This window comes from Vicugna pacos, chromosome 15, assembly GCF_048564905.1.
Source record: "Vicugna pacos chromosome 15, VicPac4, whole genome shotgun sequence".
Taxonomy (NCBI): Eukaryota; Metazoa; Chordata; class Mammalia; order Artiodactyla; family Camelidae; genus Vicugna; species Vicugna pacos.
Genome location: NC_133001.1, coordinates 21,308,524 through 21,321,958, shown reverse-complemented (window position 1 = coordinate 21,321,958; position 13,435 = coordinate 21,308,524). Strand labels below are relative to the sequence as shown.

The 13,435-nt window shown below is 39.9% G+C and overlaps 1 protein-coding gene and 1 long non-coding RNA gene across 2 annotated transcripts in view; one reads left to right on the top strand and one right to left on the bottom strand.

Moving 5' to 3' along the window:
• Window positions 1–1,809: 1,809 nt before the first annotated feature.
• On the bottom strand, window positions 1,810–4,506 carry LOC140685690 (uncharacterized). Its single transcript, XR_012059013.1, has 2 exons — window positions 3,323–4,506; window positions 1,810–2,291 (listed from the first exon to the last, which is right to left on the bottom strand). It is a non-coding gene; the product is annotated as an uncharacterized lncRNA (long non-coding RNA).
• A 2,774-nt stretch (window positions 4,507–7,280) lies between these two features.
• The window catches only part of LOC140685998 (echinoderm microtubule-associated protein-like 6), a 29,581-nt gene continuing 23,426 nt past the window's right edge, over window positions 7,281–13,435 (top strand). Inside the window, exons 1-3 of the mRNA XM_072938389.1 lie at window positions 7,281–7,325; window positions 9,438–9,536; window positions 11,906–11,974. Of these exons, the coding sequence (XP_072794490.1) occupies window positions 7,281–7,325; window positions 9,438–9,536; window positions 11,906–11,974 (213 nt within the window). The remainder of the gene's footprint in view (window positions 7,326–9,437; window positions 9,537–11,905; window positions 11,975–13,435) is intronic.

Sequence of the window (13,435 nt, the reverse complement as noted above, 5' to 3'; positions counted from 1 at the left end):
CTCCCTCCTTTCATGACCCTATTCATTCTCATCTTCTTCCTGCACAGCATACTGGGAAATCTTCCTGATCTTATCTGACAACAGAAACACAGGCTTTCGCCCTCCCGGCCCGCTGGAGAAACAAATCAATTTCTTCTCCCAGATAGGGTGATAAAAGTCTTTCTCTGCAATGCTTTCTATTGCTATGGCAACAGAAGATGGGATTTCCCAATGGAACTAGATTTATATATACACAGAGAAAAGCAGTTCTTTAAAACCTTGATCCCTTTTTTTTGTTGCCATGTGTACAGTACAATCAATGCAATAAACTGAGTGCCAAAGGAAAGGATACCAAACCTTTTCATGTGGGTGTGGAATGAGACCTCTATTGTCTTGAGACCTTCACTGAAAGGGAGGCAATTTTGAAAGTTTTAATATTGTGACATTGCTGTTGTAGCCACAATAACTTGCAAGGTTCGTGACATGCAAGTTTTCTTCAAAAAGGAGAAATTTGGATTTATGGACTCTCAAATGGAAGATAGACTTAAAATATAAGTGAGTGGTATCAATACTTCCAGTCACAGAAAGAATCACAACACTCTGATATGGTAAAGAAGACGATGGGAAGTCCAGAGTGGACCAGATACTTTAGGTAGTGGTGGTACTTTCCACGTCTGTAATTTCTCCATGGAAGAACACAACAGCCTTTTCTGATGAGATCTTATCCAAAGCAATTCAGGGGGCATGATAATTTCCTTCAGGTTACTTAATAGGATGAGGATACCTACTTTCCTTCAATCTGTTGGTTGATCTAAAGGTAAGGTAGTTTCTCAGGCAGAGAGAATCTCTACGGAAGGAGCAAAAAGCAGTTTTGAAGTATGCAGCAGGGCACCAATTTGGAATTTATTTCTATGTCAAATCTATGTCTATATCTATATCTGTATCTATCTATATATGTATCTGTCATTTAAAGACTTCTGAACTAAAATTTCAAATATGCTTTGGGATTAGACAAAAGCAGATCCTACTCAAAATGACTTTACGTGAAATCCTTGAATTCCTAAATGCAGAGACATGAGAAGGGAAGAGATACCTTGATGGAAACTTCAAACCTGCTTATCAAATAAATGCTTCTGTAACTGCACCATTACTGATACCGTATATGTCTTCTGCTCTTGCAAATCTAGTGATTAAGGCTTGCTGGGGTTTTCCCCTGCTCTAATATGAGGATAAAAAGTGCTGTTGAAATGACACGATAAATTTAAAACAAAAGTAAATACCACTTAGCTGTGCTCTATCATTCTGTTTGTTACCCAGGTGAAAGGAGTGAAGTTTCCAGGAAGCTGATAGGAACAGGGCAAAGTGAATAGAGGTGGTTCTCTGTTCACCCTAATTCTTGCCATGGACATGGATAATTGGGAACATTATGTGAGTCATTCTAAGCAATCTTGTTGCATGCAAGCCAGAGAAGTGAAGTCAGAGACTCTTGGCTTGTAAAAGGAAAAACAGATAATTTTGTTAATGTATTCAATTGGTAAAGGGGGAACTTGGATAAATAAGATATCACAGGCTGGGAAGAGATGATTTAAAGGATAGTGTAAAGAAACTTCTGGCAAAAAAAAAAAAGAAAATTTCCAATGTGGACAATTTTTTTCCTTTTTTTTTCCCCAATGTGGACTTTTAAATAAATATGATAAGTTTATGGACTTAAATGAAAAGAACAATAGAAACTCGAGTAAAAATGCTTCAAATCCATAATGGAATGTTTTTGATTCACACTGCTAATTGAGTAACATAGCCTTATAAATTATTTTGAAGGCCTCTCTCAAGATTTGTTGAAAGCTGTTTATTTCATTTCCTCCCTCGCTCAAGGAACTGAGAAGTCAGGAATCATGAATGATAGTAAGAACGATTGCCTGGAATAACATTTTTTTTGTTTTAGTCTGAGTGCTTCAGAACCCCAGGATTCTACCAAGTATCTCAAGCATTTTTAGAGGCTGTAATCACAATACAAGAGTTTCATTTATGTCTCTAGAAAGTGTCTCTGACCATCAAGGGGAAACATGCTCCTTCCTCTTGATTTTCTGTCCCTGGTAGAACGGGTTGCCTGTGGCAGGGGGAGGGATATAGGGCAGCCATGATTGCTGGCCTCCTTCACTCCCTCTTCAGCAAGCACCTGGTTAATACTCACTCTGCCATGATGTTCCAGGAACTTTGTAGAGTGATGGAAACAGCCCCTCCCCTTGTGGAACATCAAATCCTCCTCTTCATAGCCCTTGGGACTTCAGGTGTGGTGCTGCCCTGAGGAGTTTCTTTGGTGGAGACAAAGGTGGAGTTAAGTCCATCTTTTCCCAGGACCAGGCTCACAAACTTCAACTGTAATGCTACCAAGCTCTGTGAGTTATAAACGCAGTCGCCTAAGCAGAAAACTGTCCGGTTTGACGTGCTTGAGCTTTTCCTTTGTCTCAAACATCCTAAACCTTTCTCTCTCTCGTTCCCGCTTCCTTACACATCTCTGGAGTTATCCTCTCCATCCCCTCCACCCCTGTCTTACCTCTTATCTCTCACCTGATCTCTAACTGGCCTCTCTGCCTCTGTCCTCACAGCCCTCAACCATCTGCTCTTCCTACTGTTCTCACTGCTACTAGGGTTACCTTCCTAAAATATGGAACTATTTATATTGTACCCTGCTAATAATCGTCAGCAGTGCCCTAACTTCCTAGTCTGCTTAAAATAAGGGCTTTCAAGGCTGCCCTGGCTTGCCCGTTATTTGTTTGTTTTCTGTCCTTTTAAGGTGGGCCTCTTGAGAGAGGGACAGTGGATTTTCTGTTTATGAATCTAGGACTATACCTGACATATCATAGATCCTTAAAAAAGTGTTTGTTGAATGAATGAATGGACCAAAATATACCTAGTTGTCACAGGGTTTTCATAGACTAGCACCATCCATTAGTTTAATGAAGCAAACATGGCACTCAATAACCTACTTGCAATTTTCTAGGACATCTAGATATCGTCAAGTATCAGAGCTATCCCAGCAAAATTGATATGAAGAGGATGCTTTTATACTTTATTTGTCATCTCTCACCAACAAGTATTCAACCTTATAATCTTTTACAACCTCTAGCATTCACCTATTGTGAAAAGCTACCCTTTTATGTATTATCTTTTTATATTACACATTATAAAGATCCCTGAGGTTGTATGTTTCAGCAAGCACTTAGATGGCCAACGCAGGGTCGGGGCACCCAGGTGTTTCTCATCTCTGCCCACGCTCTCCCTGCCCCTCCATCAAGACCGGCATTCATTCCCACCACAGCTGAAGCCCCCAAGGCATCTGCACCTTGTTTGTCTTCCTGGGAAAGCCGGCACCTCCCTTTCCGGGCCAGGCCCCGCCCAGGCCAATGGGCTCCTGGGTAGAGTTCATAAGAGGAGACCATTTCCGGGTGGAGCGGCTTGGGTCAAGAGGCCCGCTTTCCCACCGCAGGGTGCTGGCTGTTGGGCTGGGTCGGGAAGAGAGAACCATGCCCGGAGGTAATTCTTCAGGGAGAAGGCTCAAGGAGCAGGCAGCAGAGATCTTCTGGGCTGAATTCTAGACACCTTGCTGCTGAAGGGAGGAACAACTGGCTCTGAGGACGTGCGGTGAAATGGTGCGTTTGGGTTGCCACAGCCTTGGACCTTGGCGTATGTTTGTTTTGGCTCCCAGGGCTGTTCAGAAGATGGTTGCTGCCAGGGTCCTTCCTCCTCTAGGAAGGACTTTCGTTCACTCTTTGTGCACTTCATTCCCGGGTTCTGGCCTCAGGCGGTCCTGCCCGCTAGTACACAGCCTCTGGGCCAGAGCCCTATCCCCAGTACCTGGCCAGGCCTGGGGGAAATGCCCTGCAGTGTGACTCCGACTGGGGGCGCGGGGGTGAAGAGCAGGTGAGGCGGATTGGTGTTTGCATGACACGCACTGTGAGCCAGACCCTTTTCAAACTGAAGAAGCCTCGCTGGCCGGTGGAGCACGCAGGTGTTTCTCATTCAGGACCCTTCCGCCGGCCGCAGTGAACTCCCCACATCTCGCGAGACGGGGCTACTTCTGGGGGAAGAGTGGTGGGGACAGCTGCGCCTGGGGCCTGTTGTTCTCTTGGCCGCTCCTGATGCTCAACGCTGCCAGCTCATCCTCTTCCTGCACCTCCGCCTGAACTGCACTCACTCCTCCACTCCCATCTCGCAGCCGAAGCCATGAAGCTCACCCTGTGGGCCGCCCCAGCTGCACCCTCTTAGCTTAAAGAGCAAAAAACAAGACAAAACCCGCTGAGGCATCCAGCCTCGCCAGGAGAGTGCAAATGGAGCAGACTTACAGCTTCGGAGGCAGTACGGGGACTGAGGACCTGTGGAGTGAGGGTGTTGGGAATTCTGGGAAGATGAGCTGCGCCAGGGTACGACCAGGATACGAGGGCGCCAGGGAGTCAGGACTATGGTCTTACGCAGAACATGGTACCAGGTTTGGTGGGAGACCCAGGAAGTGAGCACAGTGGGATGGGATACCAGGACAGCCTATGGGGCTCCGTGGCTGTGGAATTGGGAGGATTACACATGGAGCCAAAGAAGAACCAGAACGTCTTTTTTTTTTTTTTTTTTTAAGGAACAGGGTATCCATAGAGACGTGCACATGTTGGTTGAATTTATCTGAAGCTGGTTACACAAATGATGATAATGAAACTTGTGTTGATTGCTTACTCTGGGCCAGGTACTATGCTGAATGCTCTTACATTCATTACGTCATTTATTTCCGTTTTATAGATGAGGAACCTTAGGCAAAAGAGGTAAAGTAAGATGTCCAAAGAACCAAAGATAGTGAGGGGCACCTAATGTGCCAATCCAGGTGTCTGATTCCAGACCATAAATTCTTATCAAAATCAAGCTGAAAGTTGAGAAGGAAAAACATTCTTCTATTAACTGTGTCAACAGATGCTGAAATGGAAAAAGAATATTCTACTTTTGTTTATTGTGTAAACAAAGTTATCTGCTAGTTTTCTGTATAGGTTATGTGCTCTTGTTCTGCTTTTTTAAATTCCCAACACCTGTTTTTAGAAAGGCTTGAAATCTTTACATGAGTTTAAAACATTAGAGTGATTTCTCATCTAGGAGTAATAATAACTGCAGTTTTCCCTCTAGACTGCTACAGAGTCATTCTAGCTGGTATTTGACAGTTTTATTTTGATTGGACTACAGGTGTAGGAAATACTCTATGCAAACCACAAGCATAGTAATTTGTGGTACTCTTGGTGTCATGGTGCCTTATGTAAAATAGAAATGCTCATTTCAAATACATAATCTATGGCAATAGATACAGAAACAGCACTTGACTCTGCGACCCCTCCATGCTTGGAAATCTTAATGAGGATGGTGTCCACAGCTTCTGCAAGCAGGGTTAATTAACTCTGAGAAGTTCGCTTTCTCCTGGCAACAGGATTTTTTTCAAGTAAGTCAAAAGCTAACTTGCAACTGAGTAATATTTCCAAAACTAGTAAGTATCATGATATAAGGCAATTATAGAATATAGATTTCTAATAAAATAGTGTTTGATTTTCAAAGTTACTAAGTGGGTAAGATGGATGAAATGATTGTTAAACTGTGCTAAGGCTCTCTTTACAAAAGGTTGAACATTTCTATTAGACCAATCAGCTAATTAATTACTTCGGGGACAGTTTACTCTTTCCTCTTGAGATTATCTTATTAGATGATTAAAGTGAGAAATGTGAATAAAAGATGATCAATGTTTTTCTTAATTTCCTTCAGTTGAAGGATGTGAAAAGAGGCCTTTTTCTTTTTCAGCCTTGCCTTACACCCTGATAAAACTCTCGTTGCAACTGGCCAAGTTGGGAAGGAGCCATATATATGTATATGGGATTCCTATAATGTCCAGACTGTGTCTATTCTTAAAGATGTCCATACACATGGAGTTGCCTGCCTGGCCTTCGACTCAGATGGACAGGTGTGTATCTTTTTCCATTTTTATTTTCTTTAAGGACTTCTCACAAGTCACCTAGAATTATAATACACATAGTCTACAGGCCCAGGAAGTCTGTCAACCCTTGCTGTCTCCCCTTGTCAGCCTCCTGGAATCCTCACCTGTTTGTCCTTTTCCAAGCTCATGGCACTGACACCCAGCTCTGGCCTAGTTTTGGTTCCCCCAGTCTCACCATCTGTTTTAAAAGCCCCCGGAAAGGAAGTCTTGAACCCATGCTGATTGAGTCCATAGTGATTCAGTGAGTCTACCTTGTTTTCCATTGTTAGTTTTTCCATTTGGAATAAGGGTTGAACCAAAACTTTTTCAGAGACCTCAAGCCCCGAACATCTTCTCGGTTCCCCTTGCTTTCAGAACATAGCATCATCTCCTAATAATCCATTGGTAAGATTTTCTTTGACTCTTTAACCTTGAGGTGACTTCTAATCCTCCCTGCCCAGTCCCCGCAGTTCAAGCAGTCACTGATTCACGTTTATCTATTCGTTTCTTTACAATAACTCTGGACTTCCATATTTTCCCTCCCATTCTCTCTGCCATCATCCTTTAAGTTCCATATCTGTGTTATGCCTAACAGTTTAACCTCTTAACAAATCTCCTCACAGTCAATTTTTTTACTAGCGCATTTCACCAACTGAAAGAAGTGTCAGCATTGTTTAAAAACAAGAGAAGCTTGGGGTACCCACTGAATGGAGTACACACCGTGTGGCTCGGCATTCTAGGCCAACCAACTTTTCCAGCCTTATTGTCACTATTCCCTTGCAGTGAAATTGGACGAGTCAGTGAGATTCCTCTACCAGACCTGGCACTTTGGCACCTCCAGACCCTTTTTCGTGCTGCCCTCTCTACCTCCAGTGCCATAGTCACCCTTGTTGCCCCTTAAAGTGATTCCTTCTTCCAAGACACTACAAAGGTCTTCATGAATTCTTCCCAGTGCCCCCCATCCAACAAAGGATCTCTTTCCTTGGACGTCCAGCAACACTTGATAGAAAAGATTTGTTAGTATGTTACAGATAATCATTTATATCTCAATTAAAAAATGTTATAGAGAAGGGAGTGGAAACCTAGATGCAACATTTCTGGTTCCCCCTGAGTTCACCTCCTCACTAAGGCCATGCCATTTCTCCCTGGCCTTCTCCATGTGCCTAGGACACCCTTCCTCTGTCTCTTTCACCCTCCCTATTCCTGCCTAATAACTCCTTCAGTCTATTTTTTAAGTAAATTTCAGAGTTAATTCTGTAAATCTATGTTATGGAAAGGCCTGTGAAATTATGCATAGAAGCTTGACGAGATGGGGAGTTTGCAGGAAGTTCAGCAGATTATAGACCTTGGCCTGGTTTGAATCACTTTTTAAACAATGAACATTTATGTGGTATTTTTTTTGCTGCTTTGAGAGAGTAGTGATCATTAGCTATTCATTTTTCTGTCTAGAACTTGAATACGTATGTAGATCCCTGGTATATACGTTTTTGATTTAACTACCCTGTAATCTCATCCAGTTTAGCCAAGGTAATCCGTAAGTTATGTTGTATATCCAGGCCTAAAGAAAAATAGCTAGGTAGTGATACTTACTCAGATTTGCAGTTAATGACTTCCTGACTAAGTTGAATGACTGTCAGAATGGATATGCAAGGACAAGTGTAAATGTGTGTTTAGATGTGTACTAACGTGCACACTCTCAAATCTGATTTTGTTTTCTAGCAAACATCCCTTTATCAAAACTTGTTCTCTGAAGCATCACGAGAAATATAATACTGGAGAGGGAAATCCAGCTGTAACTTTTAGTTCTTTTGTCCATATTATTTTGTGTTAGAATTCTAGCAATTTTTTTAGGTTCCATTTTGAAGGTGGAGGTAGGGATGGACTGCATGGTACTTTCTCAGCTGTCAGTTGAGGAAAAATAACCTCCTATTTGCTGTGATGGATTTCATGGCTTGTTGATGCCTGTTGCTTCAGATCTGCCTTTTTCCCTGGACAGAGTTCACTGGGATCCAGCGATATTTAGAAAATGACAAATGGCCCATCACCTCACAAGCAACAAAAGGCAATAGAAATGCTTTTCAGGTAGCAATGGGGCCTGTCACTGCAAATGAACAAAATAGATTTGTTTTGGCTTTTTCTTCATCTTTTTAACATATCTCATGTGGTTTTAACTTGAGTGCCCATGTTTATGTTAACTGCTTTTTCTGTTTAAAAAAAAAAGAGAAAAGAAAAAAACTGAATAGAATTCAGAATTCACCCACTTCAAATTCCTGTATATGTATAAAAATACAACCATGTCTTATAAGCATGTCCATTGCTGGAACCCTCAATTAAAATTACAGCAAAGACGACCTTAAGGGCACATTTTAAAACGCCAGCTATGTATTTTTTACACGAAGTATTCCTAACAGAAGCCACCTTTAATGAAGGAAGCTGGATAATCCCTGCATAACAACACATGGACATTGAGCCATAGCTACTGGCTGGCATTCGTGTATACACATACACACAGACATACTCAGTGAAATACGTAAGCTCACATACTTTTATACTTGGGTAGTAATATGTTTTTAAAACCCTTTGATTTACATTATTTCACTGATCCATACAACAGTGCTACTTTGTAGACAGGAAAAAATAATACACACTAATCTCAGATGAAAAAACAGATTTAAGGAGTTAATTTTCTGTAGTCTTATGTCTGACTACTCAAAGTGAAAAGAGAAGCCAAATCTACTTACCCCCAGCCGACACCTCTGTCTATTACATAGTGCTGTTTTCTTAGAGTGGCATGCTGCTTGAACCTCTGATTTTATGCCCCAAATATGTGTTTTAACCCTGTTGATTCTGTATTTAGTCAGGTGTTGAATTTTCTTCTCCCTTTGAGGACAAGTTCTGATCTGAATCCAAAGAATTTAGACTGGAAGATGAAGTAGCAGATTACTTTTACTAAAATTAGGTATCTTGTAGTCAGCTTCAAATATTTGTAAAACTATGACGATTAAGAAGAATGAAGTGTTCACTTACGGGATTTCTTCTCCGTATGTTTGTCAAACCCTTTCATTTTAACAGTTTGGTGAGTCTTTTTAGACTATAGAATCCTCAGCTCTCTTAAAACCACATTAAAATCTTAAAAAATTGAAACCCTACCTTCAAGTTCTGTTCCTGTGATTTCCACTGATTAATCAGTGACCTCATGAGATTTTGCACACAGGTTTCCTATGTTTAAGAAGGACACATTAGGTGTAGGTTTTAAGTTGTTACATTTCAGTATATGCTAATGGAATAATGTCTACTGTGATACCTTTAGTTTTGGATTTAAGATGAATTTTGAGAAATCTTTCTTTTATAAGAAATTCAATGCCTGGCCGATAGTGGGTAATAAGAACCATTTATTAAAAATGGCATGAATAATAGGAAGTCTTCCCGTAATTTTCAGGTATTAAATTACTGTTCTTCTTCTTAGCGTTTAGCCTCTGTGGGATTGGATGCCAAAAACACAGTCTGCATTTGGGACTGGAGGAAGGGAAAACTTCTGGCGTCAGCCACTGGCCACTCTGACCGGGTAAGAAGACCTTGTTGGATCAAGCCAAACAGATTTCATAACTGTGGGAGAATTGTGACATAGCTTCTCAGAGCCGTAATATTTTTTAAAGTTACTTTGCCACATGTATATTTTTCCTCTGCATTCAAATTAAAACCTTACTGTTTATAAAGATTAATTTACGATTAGTAGCTCTGTTGGCGTGATCTCTTCCGGTGATCAGATGCTTTACTTAAATTGTTACTGCGTTTCATAGGCTAAACAAATTTTTGATACTGGCCTTTGGCTTTATAAAATAAAAAAAGAAGTGAATTTGAAGTTATATGTACAGTTTAGGTGTATTCATTTAGAAATGGAAGTAGTCAGAAAATAATATTCAAAGTATGTTTACAAGTGTATGCATTTGAATTTCAAATGAATGTAATGACAGCTGTGATTCTGTAATATCTGAGAACCTGGAATGTGAATTGTCGACTGCTTACTGTTCATATTGAAGTCAGTGGCATCAGAAATAAACACCTGTAGCCATAGCCGGCAAAATAGTGTAGGAAGCAGGCATGTGCATTAGCTGGTCAGAAATCTACTTCTCCGGTGTCTGGCATAATTAAAATAATGTGGCTACTTTACTGTCTTGATTTTCTAATTTAAAAAAAAAAAGGAATCTGTGTGACTATCTTACATTGATTACTCATTGTTTTGTATTTATGCACAATGTAACTCCATGCAGAACAAGGCCCTAATTATTAAATTCTCAGCCTCTTGTTTGGTGTGAAATCTTAAAGATTTTTTTTTATGTGAATGGTACATTCATCTAGGGAGAATCTTCATTTTAAGGGGACTGCATACTGTTGCTCCACATTTGGGCCAATTGTATTCGGGGATTAAGTCTTCAGAAAGTCCAGGAGTGACCAGCAATGGAACTTTAGTGTTGGAAGAGGCCTGGCATCCCTCTGGCCCAATGCTTCCTACGTCTGGCTACATATAACAATCTCCTAGGCAGGTTTTACAGCATAGCAATGCTCAGGCTTTACTCCCAGGTATTGATATTAACTTATTGCTATTTAATTAGTGTTAACTTAGTAGTTAATAAATAGGTTAAAATATTTGTGATGTTTATAGTTTGGATATTACTGTTTCTGCTTATGCTATGATCCTATTACGTTTATATAAAGTCAGTTGAATTGGACTGGATCAATACGTGTATTTCCTATTGCTTTGTTAATGTACTGTATACTTTCCAGTTAGCTAAGAGTAGATTATAAGTAGTGTTATCTAGTGAGAACTCTTTAATTTTAAGGGCCTAGAATGTTTTAATGAAATACTGTTTTTAGAGCACTGTTCTCCTAGACCACATAATTTGTATCACACATAGGTTTGCTCTTCATTACAGATGCCAGTATAGATTATTATTGGCTGCTTATGGGCAAATACTTATTTCAAGATTATTTTAGTGGCTGAAATACTTAATCCCTAGCACTAATTTGTAGAATGAGTGCTTTGTAGCCTACAAAATGATCGTACATACGTTATCTTAGTTGACCTCACAACAGAACTGAGGTAGTGTCATTTATTCATTTTCTAGAAAATGGGGTTGAGAGATGCTAAGACTTGTCTGAGCTGGTACAGCTGAAATGGGTACTTGCACCATATTAGTACTTAGTCCTTAGACCAAGTATTCTTTCTTCAGTGCTCTTTCTGTGGTCCACAAATATTCCTTTCTACCTAACCAGAGGTTATAGGACCTTTCTCTGATGTTTGGAGCAATAGCTCCTTCCTTATGTGATGAGAAGTTAGCAGCCTAAGCTCTTTCTTTGGTCTAGTTTCTGTCCCTGACAATTGATCCTTTCTATTAGAAGTTCAAAGAATATAGTCCATCAACCATCTGCATCAGAATCTCCTGGAGTGTGTTTTAAAATGCATGTGTCTAGACCCAATTTCAGATCCACTAAATCAAAATCTCCGACAATGACCAGGGGAAATATGCACTTTAAACAATTGTCATTCTTTTTATTTTCATTGTAAAACTCTCTCAAAATGTGTTATTAGCATTGTGGAGAGCTACAGAAAATTTGATCGAAAGAATTATCCCAAATCATTACAATTTGTTTCTCCTGGATGGACAAAGTTAAAAAATTTGACACCAGTTCTCAATGATTGTGCTTAATTATTACTTCTCTGTTCAGGCCTGAGGTAAGTAGACAGAAGGGGATAAAACATGCATTAGCAATTCTTGACTCATCTCCAGAACCAAATCTTCCGTTTTTCATTCAGTGCAGGTAACGTTGTGTTATGAGTATTAGGGTAGAGTCTTGGCAATGGGACAGTATCTGAAAGAAGGCAAAAACATGTAAATATGATCAACAGAACAACTTGTAATCTTTTTTAAACAGATTTTTGATATTTCCTGGGATCCATATCAGCCAAACAGAGTGGTTAGCTGTGGAGTAAAACATATAAAGGTAAAGTAGTTATTTCTTTAAAATTTTTGACACCTTGTATGGAAATAATTTTGAATGTTTATATATATGTAATCTGGTGTTGAGAAACGCCTTGACTTTTCATTTTTTTTTCCCCTTAAAGTTAGAGGCTTCTTACCTGTATCTCTGCTCTTGAAGCAATCTTACATCAGCTGATGGGCCTCCTTCAGAAATGCAATGTAACAACAATCAAATCAAGTGTCCAGCAGGCAGCTGGAAAGGAAGCTTTATGCTAATTAAATGCTACATGGAAGACTCATAATACCTTTAGGATTGCATGCTTTGAAACAGTTCTGATTTTAATTTTGTGAATTAAGTTCTTATATTGTGATGAATATTTACACATTTGGCATGTCAAAACTTTTTGACATGTTGAAATGTTCTCTTAGAAGAAAGGTGCCATGTTGTGTTGGACACAGAAGGAGAGGGGTGCATAGCACAAACCTACCTGAGCCATTTTTAAATGCCTCTCTTCCTCTAGACAACATAGCCTGGAATACTACCGGTGGCCCAGGACCTGCCTCTATTTGCTTCTTTCTGTTTTTTTACATGGGTGGCAGAATTGACACCATCAACATCCTTTGCTTTGACATAGCAAACATTTCTCCTGGATTCTGGGTTATGGCCCAGGATCTTCTGTCTGTAGGTTTGTAGATCGTATGAGTTAAAGTCCAGAAATAAGAGAATGTAAGGCTTACTTGCTTGAATAGAGCATGCGTGGATCTCTGCTGCTACAAACATGATGTGATTCTGTATGAACAGAGTCGATATCTCTGTTACTCCTCCAACCAACTCCTCCTGTTTTCCAGTTCTTTTGACCTTTTAGTCTAGTTTTTCATGATTTGTCTCATATTCCCACTGAATGGTTAGAAAGGGGCAGATGATAAAATGCTCAGAAATAAATATAACAGATATGCAAGACTTAATGTAAGGAATAGTATAAAACTTGGCAGGGAAATAGAAAAGAAGACTTGAGCAAATGGAGAGACACAACCTTGATTCTGGACATGGAGTCTAAAAATTATAAATGTATCATTTCTCTCCAAATTAATTTATGTTTAATACAAGTTCAATTAAAATCTTTAGAAGTTTTGTTATCTGACAATATTTCCATTTAAGTTACTCTCAGTTAATCTAGAAGGATAAACGTCAGAGTAACTTAAAAACTTTGGGATAAAGGATAATGAAGAGGAACATGCACTGCTATTTACTAAAGCATATTATGAGGTTACAAAAGTTAGTGGTATAGGACTGGGGTAAGGATAAATAACAACAAAAAAAAGAAACAAAGCTGAGGCCTGGGAGCCATCATCCAACCTGCATATTTCACAGTGAGGAAACCAAGACCTAGGAGGCTGTTTAGCTTTGAATCCTGGTTCTATCTCCCTCTACTTGATTCTGGGAAAGCTATTTTATCTCCCTGAAACTGAATTTCTTTCTTAA